General features: G+C 35.5%; 1 protein-coding gene across 15 annotated transcripts in view; it reads right to left on the bottom strand.

The window, feature by feature from the left end:
* Positions 1 to 20,203, bottom strand: part of SCMH1 (Scm polycomb group protein homolog 1) — a 189,845-nt gene that overhangs the window by 98,362 nt on the left and 71,280 nt on the right. For 14 of the 15 annotated variants that reach the window (XM_033836969.2, XM_033836948.2, XM_033836984.2 and 11 more), the window contains one exon: positions 13,467 to 13,701. In XM_033836969.2, the coding sequence (XP_033692860.1) occupies positions 13,467 to 13,701 (235 nt within the window). Of the gene's footprint in view, positions 1 to 2,128; positions 2,175 to 13,466; positions 13,702 to 20,203 lie in introns of all 15 variants that reach the window. The other variant, XM_073791333.1, reaches the window with a different exon arrangement.

Genomic DNA, 20,203 nt, shown 5'->3' with positions numbered 1-20,203 from the left:
CCTCTGCCTCAAACACCCTTCACTTTTCTCAAATCTTTGATAGTTCTTTGCTGAAATATCACCTCCTCAGAGAGGCATGCCTAGACTACCCTACCTAAAATAGCGTCCTAGATCCTGCTCCCTTCTTATTATCCTTACCTTTTATCACTGCCTAAATTTTCTTTCTTTTTTCCATGTAATGTGTATGTCTTTTCCAACCAGAATATGAGCTCCATGAGAGTTTTACTGAACAAAGGAAAAATCTCCACTTATGAAACGGGTGCCAGGAATTGATAAATGCTTTATCATGTTACCCCATTTAATCCTCAACCATGTGTGGCAAAGTTTATTAATGATGTGGCAGGTGAGGCAACTGAAATTCACGGTTAAAAGTCAAGATAAAGCAACTTACCATTGGCCACACAACTAAACTAGTAAGTGCCTGGGCTAATATTATAAAACCAGGTCTCCAATTCTAAACCCAGGCATGCTGCAAGTGTTCTGTGCTTAGCTAAGATTTCTTTTTAAAATATTTATAAACAACCAGTCACAAAGATCTTTCATATGCTTCTAAGACTGTGGGACTACTGAATAGGTTAGGGTTCGTTTGTTTGAACTAACAGTGGTCTGAGCAAGCTCTGAACTTCAATGTAGATCAGCAGGTCTAGAATCTAATCATAGTTCATGCCCTCTGGTGGCAGGTAACAGAACAGCACTCATACGAGGAAGCACATGAATGTGCCCTACTCCTTACCCTGCCATTGTCCTATATAGTAATTCCAAGCTTTATGAAGTTATTAGACTCTATGGCTGTCAAGATGATCCCCAAATCATTCTCTCCTCCCAGAGGAGCTTTACATACATGTACACATACAAATACATGTACAGAAACATGCCACCAATTCACTGTACAACTTTGGACAACTAACTTCCCTTTCCCTATTTCTGTATTTGTCAGATGATGACACTGAACTAAAGCAGTGCTTCCAAACTGAGGTTGGGTGGGCTATCTAAATTTTACCCCAAGAGGGACAGAAACGAGAACTGGAAGAGAGGTGCTGAACAAACTGCCTTCACTGAGGAAGAAGTGTATGTTCAGTCAGGTTGTATTTGGGAAGGACTGTTAGAATTCCTTTTGCTTCGGCCAGGATGCTGTCACCACTTCAATGCTCTGCTCTTATATACACACTCAAACACAAGTTAATTCAGATTTATTTCACTGGGGGTGGGGTTATGACTAGTCTTGAGATAGGTGTACGTATAGATGGGTCTGGCATTACTCAATGTCAGGGGCCTTGCAGAGAAGAGAGTTTGGCGAATATTTTTAAAATTACCTGTGTAAAATGAGTATTTAAGATACCATAGTTAAAGTTACTTCTCTCTAAAATTTCATCCCCCCTCCCAAATTTTTATAAACAGAGTTCAAATTTCCATAACCATAAATGGGATACGCATCTTTTAAAATCCCCCTTTTTACTGACAGGCCCTGGAAGCTATTTAGCATAAGAGAAGACTGATCAGTGTCAGGAACATAAGAGGGTTCCTTTCAAGTCAATGTCCCACATAGACATTAGGGCACGTGACTAAGTTTGCTGAGTAGGCAGTTTATACTGGGATCCTGACACACTTGGCTAGAGGCCTCACCAGAGGCCAGCTTTGCTCTAGCCTAGGGACTCTCAAACTTGGACACTGAAATCACCTGGGGAGCATTAAAGAATACATCATCCCACTCCCAGAAATTCAGATTTAATTGATCTGAGGTAAGGCCTAGGCACTGAAATTTCTGAGAGCTCTCTAGGTGATTCTAACTGTCAGCCATGTTTGAGAATTAGTGATCCAGATAGCCCTGTTTAGAAGAAATAACCTCAGTCTAAGTATAGAATGGACCAGTAAAACAAGGGGATATGAGGAAAAGGTTGACATCACCTGAGAATCATTCTACCTTTTCACCTTTTTTCTGGAGGACTCTGCAAAGTAGTAACCAATGTTCCTGTGTGAACAGAACACACACACATACACACACACACAAACCACACAAGATTTTAATGGAGAAGAATGCTCTTTGGAGCAATGCTTCCCAAATACAGACCAACTGTGTTAAGAGTCTCGGGAGAGCCAGTTTACCATGCAGAATCCCAAGCCCCATTACCTAGAAATTCTGATTCAGCAACTCTGGGGAGAAGTCCAGAGGAGGCCTGGGGAACATGAACACACACACATATATATGTATAATCATATACATAAATTATTTTAAACTTTTTATCTTGAAAAATTTTAAACCCAGAGAAAAGTAGCAAAAAACAATACAAGAGCAAACTATGTACCCTTCACCTAAATTCAGCAACTAATAACACTTCACCACAATTGCTTTCCATGTATCTACACACACTTTTTCCTCTGAACTATGTGAAAGTTAGAGACATCATGGTATAGACTTCACCTCTACATACGTCAAGATATTTGTCCTCAGAACAAGGACATTCTCCTTTAGAACTGCAATATTATCATATCCAATACATTTAATTAAAAACATCTTCAGCTGTCCCCAAATCTTTATAGGTGTTTAATTTTTAAAATACATCACGGATGACATATTGCATTTGGTTGTCAAGTTTCTTTAGTCTCCTTTCATCTAGGATAGTCCAGTTGCCTTTTGTTTTTCATGAAATTGTTACTTTTGAAGAGTTTGGCCTGTTTTATAGAACGTCCCACAATTTGGATGTTTTCTGATTGTTTCCTTATGATTACATTCATGCTAAACAATTTTGACAAAGATACTACACAAGGGATATTGAGTACTTCTCATTTCATTGCTTCAAGCAGTAAATAATGTCAGTGTGTCTAATTATTAATGATACTGAATTTGATCACTTATTAAGAAATGACTGACAGATTTCTTCATTGTAATTTCCCCTTGTAATTAATAATCAGTGGGGAGAAACTTTGAGACTGTGTGAATATCCTATTCTCCAATAAGCTTTTCTTTTCTTTGTTTTAGCATTCATTGATTATCTTGGTCTGAATCCATTTAAATGGTGGTTGCCGAAATGATAATTTTCTATCATTCTTTATATTTGTTAGCTGATATTCTGTAAAGAAGAACTTTCTCTGCAACTTTAATTTTTTTCCTGTGTATCACTAGGGACCCATGAGGCTATTATTATTGTTCTTCTATTTTTATTATTCTCTTTGATGGTCATATTTTTCCAATGTTGGCTAGTCAGAGTCTCTTTAAACTGGCTCCTGTATCCCTCTGATATGTACCCATCAATCTTTGAGACTTCTTTGCTTTCTGGCATAATAAGATCTTCCAGACTCACCTTACATTTTCTCTGTTGCTCAGTCTTGGAATCAGCCATTGCTCCAAGGAGCCATGATTCCTTTTAGCGGAGAATGGGATTTAGCGGAGAATGAGAAATCAAATCAAGATGCTCCCATTGCTACTGAGGAGTCATTGTTTCCAGGCCTTTTCAATAGAGCTTGGAATATATACATATATATACATACATATACATATACATGTATTACCTTAGAATATATACATATACATACATATATATTCTAAGTGAATAAGTATTATATTAATATATATTTACGTATATTTTAATACATATTAATATATACTTATATACCTATTTTAAGTTAAGAGTTCATAACATACCTCCAATTCAAATCCTACACTGCAAGGGTTCTTCTTCATCTTTTCCATCCCGTACTTGTATCTTATTTACTCATTTGCTCTATCTTCAATACATGCAAAATAGTTTCAGATTATTAGGGCAAAACCGCTAACATCATTAAGAAAAAGTCAGAATTTCTTTGCAGTTCCATTTTCCTTTGAAATATGTCCCATTGCGGGTGTAATGTGAAGGTTCTGTGTTCAAGTTGTTTGAACTCTTTTTTCAATGTGGTTATGATATCCATTTGATACAGAGTTCAGTTTGTTTCTGTTTATAGTCAATTTTAGGATATGGCTTGTTCATCTGTTTGTTTTTGGTTTAATTTTATGTATTAAGTAAGACATTTATATAATTCAAAAGTCAAAAGAATATAAAAGAGTATTTTTAGAGATGTCTCACTCTCGTTTCTATGCTTTCCACCCTATTCCCAGACACTCCCAATAGGGAACCTTTCCATTATTTTCTGGTTTTAACAGTCCTGTGTTTCTTTTTATAAAACTAAGTATACAAAATATATGTAAGTTCATGTACATTATATATATGTGCATGTGTGTGTATACACGTGTATTTCCCCTTCTTTCTCAAAAGTAAATGGCATTAAGTACATTCACATCAATGTGTAACCATTACCACCATCCATCTCCAGAACTTTTTCATCTTCCCCAAATGAAACTCTGCCCATTAAACAGTAACTCCCCATTCCCCTCTCCCCTTTCCCAGCTCCTTGCAACTGCCATTCTATTTTCTGTCGCTATGAATTTGCCTATATTCGGTACCTTGTATAAGTGGAATCATACAGCATTTGTCATTTTGTGACTGGCTTATTTCATTTATAATAGCATAATATCTTTAAGATTCATCCACATTGTAGCATGTGTCAGAATCTCCTTACTTTTTAAAGCTGAATAATATTCCACTGTGTGTATATACCACATTTTATTTATCCATTCTTCTGTCAATGGACACTTGGGTTGTTTTGACCTTCTGGATATTGTGAATAATGCTGCTAAATATAGGTATCCCAATATCTCCTTTAGTCCCTGCTTTCTATTCTTTTGCCTATCTACCCCGAAGTGGAATTGCTAGATCACATGTAATTCTGTTTTTAACTTCTTTGAGGAAACATATTGTTTTCCTTAGTGGCTGTACCACTTTACATTCCCAATAAACAATACACATGGTTCCAATTTCTCCACATCCTCACCAACCCTTGTTATTTTCTATTTATTTGATAATAGCCATCCTAATGGGTGTGAAGTATTATCTCATTGTGTTTTTGATTTGTATTTCCCTAAATGATTACTGATGCTGAGCATTTTTTCATGTGCTTACTGGCCACGTGTATATCTTCTTTAGAGAAATGTCTATTCAAGTCCTTTGCCTATTTTTTAATCAGGTTGTTTATTTGCTGTTGTTCAACTGAAGGAGTTTTAAAAAATATATTTTGGATATTAACCCCTTACCAGATATATGATTCGCAAATATTTTCTCCCATTCCATGAGTTCCCTTTTCACTCCGTTAAAAGTGTCCTTTGATAAACAAAATTTTAAATTTTGATGCAGTCAAATTTAACTATTTTTTTTGTTGTTGCCTGTGCTTTTGGTGTCGTATCCAAAAATCACTGCCAATTCCAACATCATGAAGCTTTTCCCCTATGTTTTCTTCTAAGAGTTTTACAGTTTTAGCTCCTACATTTAGGTTGTTGATCCATTTTGAGTTAGTTATTGTATAATGGTGTAAGGTAAAGGTCCAACTTCATTCTTTTGCATGTGGATATCCAGTTTTCCCAATACTATTTGTTGAATCGGACATGTGATTTTGAAAAAATAATAGCTTTAGTGAGATGTAACTCAATTCATACTTTTAAATATCCGATTCAGTGGTTTTTAGAGTTATGAAACATCATTCTATCTAATTTTAGAACATTTTCATCACTCCTCCAAAAAGAAAACCCATATCTATTAGCTGCCACCCCGCATTGTCCCTTCAACCCAATCCCTGGAAACCACTAACCTACTCTCTGCCCTTTTGGATTTGCCTATTTTCTCCCATCGTGTGGGCTGTCTTTTCACTTTCTTGATAGTGTCTTTGGAAGCACAAAAGCTTTTAATTTTGAAGCCCATCTATCTAGTTTTTCTTCTGTTGTTTGTGCTTTTAGTGCCATATCTAAGAAACCACTGCCTAATCCAAGGTCATGAAGATTTACTCCCATGTTTCCTTCTAAGAGTTTTATAGTCTTAGCTCTTACATTTAGGTCTATTATCCACCTGGAGTCAATTTTTGTATATGGCGTGGAGGTGGGGTCCAACTCCATTCTTTTGTATGTAGATATCCAGTTGTCCCTGTGCCAGCTGTTGAAAACCCCTACTGACTTATCTTGGCACCCTTGTTGAAAACCAACCGAGCATAAATGTATGGGTTTATTTCTGGACTCTCAAATCTAATCCTCTTATCTATAAGTCTATGTTCAATTTATGCCAGTACCACAATGTCTTGAGTACTGTTGCTTTGTAGTAAGTTTTGAAATCGAGAAATGTGAGTCCTCAGTAGTGTGCTGATTTTTGCTGAAGTTCATATGACTTTCTTCCTTAGCTATTTTAATATGGTGAAGTCCATTAATGATATTTCTGAAGTTAAATATTCTTTTCATTCCCAGAAAAAAAATACTACTTTGTCTTGATGAATTATTGTTGTAAATATGTTGAACTCTAATTCCTAATATTTTATTTAGGTGTTTTGTAATAATATTCACACGAGGCTGTGTGTGTGTGTGTGCACACGTGTGTGTGTGTTTAAATCAGGTTTAAGTATCCAAGTTCTACCTGCTTCATAAAAGAATTTGGATATTTTCCTTTTTCTATGATCTAGAAGTGCACTGTCTAGTATGGTAGCCACCAACCACATAGATTTTCAACTTTAAATTATAATTAAAATAAAATTAAATATTCAATTCTTTAGTTGCGGTAGACACATTTCAAGTGCTCTACAGACACATGTGGTTGGTGACTACCATACTGGACAGCAAAGACATAAAACATTTCCACCATCACAGAAAGTTCCGTTGGGTATCACTGACGTACAACACCTAAGTAGCATTGAGATTATCTGGTCTTCAAGGTTTTGTAGGATTTCCCTCTAAAATAATCTGCATGCAGTACTTTGATGTAAGTGCTTTGAAAACATATGTGATGTTCCTAGGGTCAATTTTGACAAACAGTATTTTCTTATTTCATCTAGCTTTCCTAGTTTACATAGGGCTATTCCCCGCCTTTGTCATTTCTACTTTTGTATATCTGCGCTGCTTCTTTTTTTTCTTTATTAGGCTAACTAGTGGTTTGTTATTTTGTTGAGGTTTTCTCCAAAGACACAGTATTTTGATTTACTGCTTTTCTATTTTCTACCACATTAATCTCTTTCTATCTTTATTTTTTCTTCTACTTATTTCTCCTTTGTATTTGCTTTGGAGTGTAACTTTTTCTAGCTGTTTTAATTGGGAATTTAAATTCGTAATATTTATCCTTTCATTTTTCTTTATGCCAGGTATTTAAGGCTATAAATTTTCTTCCAACCACTGCTTTAATTATATCTCAAAATTCTGATGTGATGTTTATTATCATTATGTTTTAGGAATTTTAAAATTTTGGTTTATATTTCCATTTTTCAAACAAAAGTTGTTTAAAGAGTTTTAAATTTCAAGGTGGAAGGGCATCTACCAGGGTATAAAGTTTGATATGCATACATATATACACACACACACATATGATCTATCTTATTCATTAAAGTCTTCAACCCTTTACTTTTTTTGTCCTCTTGGCCTGTCTTGTCTTGAGAGAGGTGTGTTAATTCTCCTATTAATGTGTTTGTCTATGTCTCCTTGCATCTACCATAATTTCTATTTTTATTAATTCTACTACGTCTAATAACAGAATTGTAACCTCTGCTATTATATTGTTTGAAGTTCCTTCATATATCCTTGATCATCCTTTTATTTTTAGCTGTTCTGACTCACTCTACTTTAGGTATGTCTCCTGTACAGAGTATAAAGTTGGGTTTGACTTTGAGCACCAATCTGAAATATTTTTCTTTTAATAGGTGAGTTTAAACCATTTACATTTATTAATATAAATTACACATTTGGTCTCAACTCTGTCACATTATGCTTTATTTACTGCGTTCTCCATATTTAGTTCATCTCTTTGTGTCATCTGTTTCTTGATCTTTTTGTTCCTTTGGTATTTAGGAAGTTCTGGAATTTTGTTTTAGTAGTTACCTTTATACTAACATATGTTATAATGTCCTTAATTCCCTTATTTCCTCACTTAGGCTTCTACTATTTGGTTTATCAGTTTTAAGTGATACCCAGGACCCCATCTACAGATACGACAGGAGGAAAGGGGCTTGCTTTCTGGCTGCATCGTGTTGGCTGGGCAGGCTCCTGCAGCACCCCATCTTCCCTATGGCCCAGGTCCGGGAGCACAGGGCAGCCCGTAGCAGCACCACCCTCCCCATCTTAAGTGGTTCTGTAGAAGAGTTTCTCCAGAGACACACCTCTCCATGAACAGCTTTCTCAGCACCCTGGAGGACAGAGTTCTAGCAAGTTCCACTGCTGTGGCACCACAGTGATCTCTCTCATCCAGTGAGCCACAGCTGTGCCCCCTCCAACAAGGTCTACATCTCAGCCCTGAGATGGGGGAAGGGAGGCTCTTCCTTGGGAGCTCTATCTCTGCCCCAGTGTCGTGGCTTCTCCTTACGTCTGCTCTTCTTATATTCTTTAGAGTTCTCTTGCCTTTTGACTAGCCAATCCCTCACTCCAATCCTCTGTTATAGTTAACATGTATATTAACCTTTCTGTGTTTAAACTGCTGTGTGGGTTCTCTTTCTTCACTGGACCCAGGCTGATACCATACTATTCTACTCTTGTCCCTACCTTTGTTTTTGTCTTAGATTGATCACCTGTTGTTTGGATGGAGCTCTTTCCATAATTGATTCCTTAGGAAGGGCTTGGGGTCACAGTATTTCCTGAGTTCTTGCATGCTGAAAACTCTTTCAGTATAATCTCAGGACTTGAAAAAACAGCTTGTCTAGATATAAAACCTGTCTTTTCATTTTCTTTCCTTGAATTTCTTAAAAATGCTGCTCCACTTAGTCTTGCTTTGTATTTTGCTGTTGAGAAGTATGATGCAAACCTGACTTTCTTTCCCTTGTGAGTAATTTGGCCTTGTTGCTGGAGGCTTAGATGAATTTTTCTTTATTCTTAGAGTATAACAGTTGTACTAGAATATGTCTTAGAGTTGACCAATCTAGATCAATTTTTCCAGGAATAAGGTAGGCCCTTTCAATATGAAGGTTTAGGTGTTCCTTAATTTTTGGAAATTTTTCTTATATTACAATTTTAAGTATTAATTCTGTTTATCTTCTTCAGGGACTCCAAATATATATGTACACATACATATACACATTGGATCTTTGTTATGTTCTATATCTAACAGTTACTTTCTGATACTTTTAAACCTTCTCTAATATTTATTTTTATTTCTCTTCTCAATGTCCCTTATTATATTTCCAGTTGAATCTACTGTCCCAGTGGGTACCCTGGAATTGAGTCTTCAACTGAGATTATTTTTCTTTCAATTTTTTTCTTGAGTTTGAACAATTCTATTTTCACATCTTCCTGTCTATTGTGCATTTCTAGTCTGACTTACAACTTTTGATCCAAGGTATTTTTTCATATCTGTCAATACTTATTTGAGATGGGTTATTGTACAACAGTTTTCCTCTGGCTACTCACTGATTTTGGCTGTAGAATTTTCAATAGTTAAAATAGTTTTATCCTCTATTTCTGTTTTTCTTCACGTAGAAGCTTTTTATAGATGTTGACTGCTGTTTCCTAATCCTTTGAAATGTCTTATATTTTCCCGGGCTTACAAAAAACAGGATGTTCCATTTTGGCAGGGATCTTGGGTCATGAGTTTTCTGTTGGCATAGTGAAATGCAGTTTCTTTAGTAGATGAGCCTATTTGGGATGGGATGGGAAGGTTTGTATGTCTTTTGATTTTATGATTCTCTTTTGTTCCTGCATAACTCTAAATCACTACCCATGGTTTCCTTCTTTTCCTTCAATATTATAGCTACCTCTCCCACAAAGGTAGTTGTCTTCCCAAGACTGCTATCTCTCGTCCCTCACTCTTTTAATTCATTCTCTTTCTTCTGATTCTCCAGTAGCCAAGGCTCTAATCAAGTAGCTCTTAGCTCTCTTTCAGTATTTCCCACTCTGGATGGGACTGTCTTTTTCTGGGGGTGATTTTGGCTGTGTCAGGCTCCCATTGCCCTCTCCCTTTTTAATGTAGTTTCTACCTACATAAAACTCTTCATTCTGGTATGGGGTGGGTACTAGCTCTAGTGGTTTCACATCTTTATATCTGAACATGTAGACAACATGTTACTGAAACCTGTGGTATTCTTTTTGTTTTTTAACATCTTTATTGGAGTATAATTGCTTTACTATGGTGTGTTAGTTTCTGCTTTATAACAAAGTGAATCAGCTATACGTATATATATATATCCCCATATCCCCTCCCTCTTGCGTCTCCCTCCCTCTCACCCTCCCTATCCCACCCCTCTAGGTGGTCACAAAGCACCGAGCTGATCTCCCTGTCCTATGCGGCTGCTTCCCACTACCTATCGGTTTTACATTTGGTAGTGTATATATGTCCATGCCACTCTCTCACTTCGTCCCAGCTTACCCTTTCCCCTCCCTGTGTCCTCAAGTCCATTCTCTAGTAGGTCTGCATCTTTATTCCCACCCTGCCCCTAGGTTCTTCATGACCATTTTTTTTCTTTTAGATTCCATATATATGTGTTAGCATATGGTATTTGTTTTTCTCTTTCTGACTTCACTCTGTATGACAGACTCTAGGTCTATCCACCTCACTGCAAATAACTCAATTTCGTTTCTTTTTATGAAACGGAAAAAGCCCTTTTTATGGCGAAGTAATATTTCATTGTATATATGTGCCACATCTTCTTTATCCATTCATCTGTCGATGGACACTTAGGTTGCTTCCATGTCCTGGCTATTGAAAATACAACTGCAATAAACATTGTGGTACATGACTCATTTTGAATTATGGTTTTCTCAGGGTATATGCCCAGTAGTGGGATTGCTGGGTTGTATAGTAGTTCTATTTTTAGTTTTTTAAGGAACCTCCATACTGTTCTCCATAGTGGCTATATCAATTTACATTCCTATCTGTGGTATTCTTGACTCCTGGTTATGTTTAGGCATGAGTTATGGGTGGTTTGATTTTCTTTCCTTTTTGATCTGTATGTTTCTGGAGAATTTATGGAAAGATTTCGATTTAGATGGTCACCATTATCCCTGGGAACTTACATTTTTTAATAGCCTATCAAGATGCTTCTAAACAGTGATTCATAAAGCAGGTTGAGAATCTTACGGTACTATGCAGCTACAAAAAGGAATGAGGAACATCTTCATACAACTAAGAAGTCATCTTTAGGATATATTGCTAAATGAAAAAAGTAAGATTGAGGAAAGTATGTATAATATGCTGTCATTTACATAAGAAGACAGGGAATACATATGTATGTATGTACACACACACACTCACACGGATATATTTGCTTATTTTTTAAAAAATGGAGTATAAACCATTAAATTAAAAGAAAGTGGTTACCCTAAAGCAGAAGACAGGGATAAGGTGAAGGGGATTTCTCTGAATATACTGTTTTATAGATTTCACTTTAAGAATGATTTATATATATATGACGCCAAAGATGGGATAATTCAAGAATCAATAAGGACAGTTAGTGTAATGGAGTGAAACACATGAGCTATATATGAATCTTTGAGTTTATGATACTGAACAACAACAACAACAATAACACTATCCATAAATAATTTTGGAGGATGATGGTAATCCAATTTATTATTTTGAAAATTGGTAAATAAAGAAAAGAGTCAAGCATTTAAACTGTCTTTCCTGCATGAACTGTACTTTAGGATAACCAAATAGTTGATGAAAGTTTATTTTAATAGACATGTTCCATTTAATTTATGTGGACCGAATGATAATATTAAAATTTCCCATTTTGCAACCATAATGAAGTGATGGACCTAAATCAGGGGTCAGCAAACTATAGCCAGAAGGCTGGCCACCTGTTTTTGTAAATAAAGCTTTATTGGAGCACATCCTTGCCCATTTGTTTATGTATCATCTATGGCTGCTTTCACATTACAAGGACAAAGCTGACTAGTTACAACGGAGAATGTATGGTCCATAAGCCTGAAATATTTACTATCTGACTCTTTAAGAAAATCTGTCAACCCCTGCTCTAGACCACAAGCAGTAATGGCTGCTACATTATAAAATGAGAGACAACCAGACCATATATGCTTCCTAATAAAGACCACCACCTATGAAATATTCTTATGAAAAAATTGAAACTTAACCTGATCAAGCCTCTAGATCTAGTTACCAATTTCTAGAAAGAGAGGACAGAGAAACATGTTAAATGATACCACAGAGATACAATCAGCAAAATCTAATTGTGGGAAAATTTAAAGACAAATGACTCAGGTTTTTCAACAAATAAATCGCAAGAAAAAATAAGAGACAGAAGAAGAACCCATAGACTAAAAGAGACTTAAGGGACATATCAACCAACTGCAATATGTTGATTTTATGTGGATCCTGATTCAGAGAAAATGGAATAAAGAGAGAGAGAAAGAGGGAGACAGACAGACAGATAGACAGTAGGGAAAATTTAAACATTGAGTAAATATTCATTGATATTAAGGAATTATCATTATTTACATGTGATAATGTTATTATGATTATGCTTTTAAAATATTAACTATGAAAGATACATACTAAATATTTAACAATAAAATACTATGTTTAGGCAATTGGGCAGGAGCAGGCAGGGAGCGTGTATAGGTACAAAGAAAACAAGATCGACTATCAAGGATAAGGGATACATGGACATTCATTGTGCTATTTTTCCTACTTTTGTATACATTTGAAAGTTTACATTACAAATAATTTTTTTTAATGGAGGAAAATGTTAAATAACCACCTGGGGAGGTCTTTCAAATGATACTGTCCTCTAATGTTCATTTAATTTAGCACAGCCTCCTGAAGGGAACATAGCCTATAACCCATCTCTCTCTATCCTCTGTTGAGACTCACTGCAATAGTGATTAGTAGTAACTGATGAGATGGGCTAAATCATTCAGGTATATTGAGGCAAAAAAAGGTGAATCTGATCTTGAGGAGAAAAATACAGTGGGGTTATTAGTTTAAGTAAAATAATGCATTTTACTTAATAATTGACTCAAAGTGAGAAAATTCCAAGGACCAAGTAAAAATTTAGGGGAAAGGAGATAACGGATCTTTGTAATAGTCATCCTTTCTACTGGGAGACTTTTCTCTCACTTCCTGTTATCACTGTAGGATTTGGTGAAAACTCTGGTTTTTTGAGGCAAGTTAAACGTCAAGATCTCCCTCCATTCTTTTTCTCAGGGTAAAGGGGAAGTGACAAAGAAGGATGAAATGTGTGGTTTCTTGTTAGAAAAAGAAGAGCTTGAGAGAAGCTTGGATATCATAAGTTAATGTAGAATGGATAGGTCCAGATTTTTCAGGTCATTTCATTTTAGGTGGGCCTTTTCTTTTGGACCATATGAAAAAGAAGGGATAGGCAGAGGACCCTATGTTTTCCTTTAACAGGATGTACAATTTGGGGAAGATAACTAATGGGCTAGGGAGAGCTTGGGTCTAGTTACTCACCCAGCGGAGGCTGCAGCATACCCCCATTCTTCTCACAATTCCCGATAGGCTGGATTTCAGCTGAGTCAACGAGACGCCAGAAGTCATTCTTGTTGTCGCTGCCATCAAGGCGAAGGCGGAGGCGAGCGCCTGTCAGTCCAACTACTGTGGCAATACAGGTAGATGTGGTGTTCCTGGGATCCTGTGCTTCCAATTTCATACTGATCTTGAACTCGTTGCTTGGAGGTGTGTAGGACTGAGGAGAACAAGCCATGGGGATTAGACGAACTAAGAATACATGGCATTTTCAGTAAGGATATTAAGAGATGGAACCTGAAAGTTTATGCTTTGGACTCAAACTGGTTACAGCTGGGTCAGGAACAACCCCCCTGAATTATTCCCTAATACTTAGGAAGTGTTTCATACAAAATAAACACTGAAATGTAAAATGAAAGGGAAAAAATTACTTTCCACTGAAGCATCAAATATTGACTCACCAGTAAGAAAAGGACAAGAATGTCTCAAGTGGCCCTTGCTTAAATGCTGTTTTTCATCCTATCGTCTCCAAATCCTTAACCCTCCAGGTGTTCTTAACATTTTATTTTTAGAAATCATCCTATTAAACTATCATATCCTTAGTGTCTCTTCATGGAGCATTTCAGTGTTTTGGTTTGTATGTCTACCACAAAGACTAACCATTGGCAGTTGATTTTTTTTCTTACTTTGACATTAACTTATAAATCAATTCCTATTTTTTAAAACAACTTTTAGTTATAATTGACATACAATAAACTACACACTTTGGTAAGTACCGACATATGTATACACTCATGACACCATATACATCACGTACGCCCTGGAAAACATCACCACAATCAAGATAAGGAACATGGACGCACTCTCAAGTCTTGCATATCCTTTTATAATCTCTCTGTCTAGCTCTTCCCAGACCCCTCTTTCCAGGCAAACATTGCTTTACTTTCTATCAGTGTAGACTGGTTTGCATTTCTAGATTTAAATGGAACCATAGAGAATATACTTTTTGGGGGTCTACTTTCTTTCACTCAGCATTAACTATTCTGATATTCATCCATTTGTTGAATGTATCAATAATTCATTACTTTTTTGTTAAGACCACATTTTTTTAGAGCAGTTTTAGGTTCAAAACTTAGCAAAATTGAGAGGAAGGTACAGAGCTTTCCCATAAACACCCTGCCGTAACAGGTGCAGAGTCTCCCCTATTACCAACATCCCCTACCACATTTGTTAAAACTGATGAACCTATACTGACACATCATAATCATCCAAAGTCCACAGTTTACATTAGGGTTCTCTCTTGGTGTTGTATATTCTATGAATTTGGTCTAATGGAGACATGTATCCATCATTATAGGATCATACAAAATAGTTTAACTGCACTAAAAATCCTCTGTACTTTGCCTACTCATCTACTCAGTCATTGGCAACAACTGATCTTTTTACTGTCTCCATAGTTTTGCCTTTTCCAGAATGTCATATGGTTGGAATCATACAGTACATAGCTTTTTCAGATTGGCTTCTTTCCCTTAGTAAGCTGCATTTAAGCTTCCTCTATGTCTTTTCATGGCTTGATAGCTCATTTCTTTTTAGGGCTGAATAATATTCCATTGTCTGGCTATACCACAGTTTATTTATCCATTCACCTACTGAAGAACATCTTGGTTGCTTCCAAGTTTTGGCAATTATGAATAAAGCTGCAATAAACATCCATATATATATATATATACGGGTTTTTGTGTGGACATAAATATTCGACTCCTTTGGGTAAATACCAAGAAATGCAATTGCCAGATTGTACGGTAAGAGTGTATTTAGTTTATATAAGAGATCACCAAACTGTCTTACAAAATGTCTGCAACATTTTGCATTCCCACAAGCAATGAATGAGAATTCCTATTGCTCCACATCCTTGCCAGAACTTGGTGTTATCAGTGTTCTGGATTTTGGCATTACAATACGTATGCAGTGGTATCTCACTGTTGTTTTAACTTGCATTTCTCTGATGACATATGATTTAGAACATCTTTTTTATGCTTTTTTGTCATCTGCCAATCTTCTTTGGTGAGGTGTCTGTTAACATCTTTGGCACATTTTTTGAGTTATTTTTTTATTTCGAGTTTTTAAGTTTTCTTTGTATATTTTGGATAACAGTCCTTCGTCAGACATGTCTTTTGCAATTATTTTCTCCCAGTCTGTGGCTTGTCTCCTCATTCTCTTGACAGTGTCTTTCATAGCGCAGAAGGTTTTATTTTAATGAAGTCCAGCTTATCAATTATTTCTTTCATGAACTGTGCCTTTGGTGTTGTATCTAAAAAGTCATTGCCATAGCAAAGGTCATCTTGGTTTTCTCCTATGTTATCTTCTAGGAGCTTTACAGTTTTGTGTTCTACACTTAAGTGTGTGGTCTATTTTGAATTAATTTTTGTGAAGGTGTAAGATCTGTATATAAATTCCCTTTTTTATTTGCATGCAGTTGTCCAGTTGTTAAGACCTTTGTTGAAAGGACAAACTTTGCTCCACTGTATTGGCATTGTTCCTTTGTCAAAGATAGGTTGACTATATTTTTATGGGACTATTTCTGGGCTCTCTATTCTGTTCCGTTTACCTATCTGTTTCTTCTTTTGCTAACACCACATTCCCTTTTTTTTTTTTTTGAGAATTTTAAGCCTTTTAATTAAAACATTAGAAAACTTAAATGCATAATAAATACAACAACTATTTGATCATTTAAGGGGGTCTTAATTTCTATCAAAGAGCTTTTCTTTAAACACAACTACTAAAATTTGTAGGCAAGGACATGTGTACTCCTTTCTACCCTAACCATCAAATCTGTGATATGTGAATAGGACAGTCTTTGGTAGGGAACATGTGTCAAAGGGAAAAACGCAACACAGGAAAAACAACAATAAAATAGATCCAAATAACCTATGTTAGTATAGCTGATACTTTATATTTGTACTACATTTTATAGTCTATGAAGTGTTTTCCATTCATTAGATTATATAAACTTCACAACTCTTTAAGGTAAAATTATATTGTCCCTGCTGTACCCTTAAGGAAACCACAGCTGGAAAAAATTAAGTAAACTATGGATTATTAAAAGTATTTATAAATAATTATTACTTCAATTATATTGTTAAGAACTGATGTTCTTAAAAGAAAATGCAAGAAGGCCAATGTCTCCTGTCAATCTATGAATTTTCAAAAAAAACCAATTCAGTTAAACTTTCAGGGATAATAGCCCATTAAGGAAATGGTAAACATGTAGCTACTAATTAGATCTTCCATTGGGATAACTGCTTCATTTTGTTTCACTGGCCAATATATTTGGCTTTTAAAGACAAGTTCTCAAACACAGAAGTCAAATAAACTCAATTTTCAGTAAACTGGGTTACTAAGATTTTTTTTAAATTAAAACGTTTCCTTCCTATGATATAAAATGAACATTACATTTCTGAAAAGTACGACATTATGAAAAGCCATTTAAAATAGATGACATTCAGAAGGTGCATAAAACTGAGCTTCCTAAGTACTACAGAAAATATGAATTAAAATATAACATGCATTCTGCTCTATTTTTTTTAACATCTATAGTGGAGTATAATTGCTTTACAATGGTGTGTTAGTTTCTGCTGTATAACAAAGTGAAGCAGCTATATGTATACTTATATCCCCATATCCCCTCCCTCTTGCATCCCCCTCCCACCCTCCCTATCCCACCCCTCTAGGTAGTCACAAAGCACAGAGCTAATCTCCCTGTGCTATGCGGCTGCTCCCCACTAGCTATCTATTTTACATTTGTAGTATATATAAGTCCATGCCACTCTCTCACTTTGTCCCAGCTTACCTTTCCCCCTCCCCATGTCCTTAAGTTCCTTCTCTATGTCTGCATCTTTATTCCTGTCCTGCCCCTTTCTTCAGAACCACTTTTTTTTTTTTTAGATTCCATATATATGCACCACATCGTCTTGATTACTATAGCTTTATCAATAAGTCTTGAAGCTGGGTAGTGTCAGTCCTCTGACCTTGTTCTTCTCCTTCAATACCGTTTTGGCTATTCTACATCTTTTACCTCTCCATGTGACCTTTAGAATCAGTTTGTCAATATCCATAAAATAATGTGCTGGAATTTTGATTTAGGCTTGTATTATGTATATTAACCTTGTATCCTGCAACCTTCTTACAACTGCTTATTACTTCTAGGTGTTTAGCTGTTGTTGTTGTTGTTGTTGATTATTTCAGATTTTCTACAGACAATAATGTCACCTGCAAACAAAGCCAGTTTTATTTTTTCCTTCCCAATCTGTATATCTTTTATTTCCTTTTCTTGTCCTATTGCTACATTTAGGACTTCCAGTATGATGCTGAAAAGGTGTGGTGAGAGGGAATATTCCTGTTCCTGATTTAGTGGGAAAGCTTCTAGTTTCTCACCATTAAGTATGATGTTGGCTTTAGGTTTTTTGTAGATATGATCACTCAGCGTAACTACTCTAATACTCATCCATACTGCTGAAAGTATCAATAATTCATTTCCTTTCACTGCTGAGTAGTATAACATGCTGATGAACATTTGTTGTGTTTCTAGTTTTTAACTATTACAAATAAATCTATGAACATCCATCTATAAATCTTCGTCGGAAATACACTTTCTTTTCTCTTGGGTAAACATCTGAAGGTAGAATGGATAGGTCATATGGTAGGTATTTAACTCATATACCAGAAAATGTACCTTTTTACAGTGTATAATTCAGTGAGTTTCAGTATATCCACAGAGTTGTGCAAATATCACTCCATCTAAATTTGGAACACTTTCATCAATCCCCCCCCGAAAGGAACCCCATACCTGTTGCAGTCTCTCCCCATTCTCCCCTTAACCCAATGCCTGGAAACCACTAATCTACTTTCTGTTTCTGTGGATTTGCCTATTCTGGAGGTTTAATATAAATGAAATTACACAATATGTGAGTGGCTCCTTTCTTCACCTGGCACAATGTTTTCAGGTTGAATCTATGTTGTAGTGTTTATCAGTACTTCATTTATTTTCATTGCTGAATAACATTCCATTGTAATGGATATACTACATTTTTTGCTTATCCATTCATCAGTTCATGGACATTTGGATTGTTTCCTCTTTTTGGCTTTTATATATAATTATGCCATGAACACTTGTGTATCAATTTTTGTGTAATCATATGTTTTTATTTCTCTTGGGTATACACCTAGGAGATTGCTGGGTCATATGCTAATTCTATGTTTAACATTCTGAATAACTTCCAAACTGTTCTCTAAAGTGGCCACAGAATGTTATAATCTCACCAGCAACATATGAGGGTTCCAATTCTCGATATCCTCATGAACACTTGTATTGTCTGCCTTTTTGATTTCAGCTATTCTAGTATTTGTGAAGTGATATCTCATTGCAGTTTTGATTTACATTCCCCTGAAGACTAATGATATTAAGCATCATTTATGTGTTTATAGGCCATTTGTATATATTTGGAAAATATCTATTCAAATTCTTTGCCAATTTAAAAATGAAATTGTTTTAACTGTTGAGTTGTTCATCATATCTTCTGGATACAAGTCCCTCATCAGATCCATGATTTGGAAATATTTTCTCCCAAAAGGCAGCTGGGACTTTTCACTTTATTGATAGTGTCTTGGGAAGCATAAAACCTTTTAATTTTGATAAATTTTGAAGTTCAATCTATCTATAATACTTTTTCTTTGTTTTATGCTTTTAGTGCCATATCAAACCATTGCCTAATCCAAGGTCACGAAGATTACTCCTGTGTTTTCTTCTAAGAGTTTTATAGTTTTAGCTCTTATGACTATCATCCACTTGGGAGTTAATTTTTGTATATGGTGTGGAGATAGGGTCGAATGCCATTCTTTGTGGACATCCAGTTTGTCCTTGCATTAGTTGTTGAAAATCCCACTGAACTGTCTTGGCATCCTTGTTCAAAATCAATTGAACATAAACGTAGGAGTTTATTTCTGGACTGTCAAACCAAATCCACTGATCTATATGTCTATCTTTATGCCAGTACCACACTGTCTTGAATACTGTAGCTCTGTAGTAAGTTTTGAAATCAGGAAATCCTCTACTTTTGTTGCCCTTTTCTGAGATTGTTCTGGCCACTCTGGGTTCTTTGTATTTCTATATGATTTTAGGATCAACTTGCCATTTTCTGCAAAATAGCCAGCTGGGACTTCGATAGGAATTACATCAAATCAATAGATAGATTTGGAGAGTATTACTATCAGTTGTGTGATTTATCAATATTTTCTCTAAGTCTATGGCTTATATTTTCCTTCTCTTACCAGTGTCTTTTGAAGAGCAGAAACTATTAATTTTGACATTTACTTTACAAATTTTTTTAAATGAATCATGCTTTTAAGGTGTTTTCTAAAGTTTTCTTTATATAAGTGTTTTGTATATTTGTTAGTTTATTCCTAAATATTAATTTTTTGTTGCTTTTGTAAATGGGAGTCTCTTTTCCATTATATCTTCTATTGAGTTACTTTTAACCATTGAGTAAAATGCCGGCTTTAGTTCTGAGGTATACATATTTTTTCATGTTAAGGATGTATTACTCAGTTCCTAGTTTATTTAGTGTTTTCTTGGTTTGTTTGTTTTGCTCAATAGTGTGTTGAAGTTTTTCTGTCAAATTATTTTCTGAAGTAATCGATCCATTTTACATTTTTACCAGTATTTT

Source organism: Tursiops truncatus, chromosome 1 (assembly GCF_011762595.2).
Source record: "Tursiops truncatus isolate mTurTru1 chromosome 1, mTurTru1.mat.Y, whole genome shotgun sequence".
NCBI classification, from domain to species: Eukaryota; Metazoa; Chordata; class Mammalia; order Artiodactyla; family Delphinidae; genus Tursiops; species Tursiops truncatus.
The sequence above is the reverse complement of the archived record's forward strand: the minus strand, read 5'-3'. Positions and strand labels throughout refer to the sequence as shown.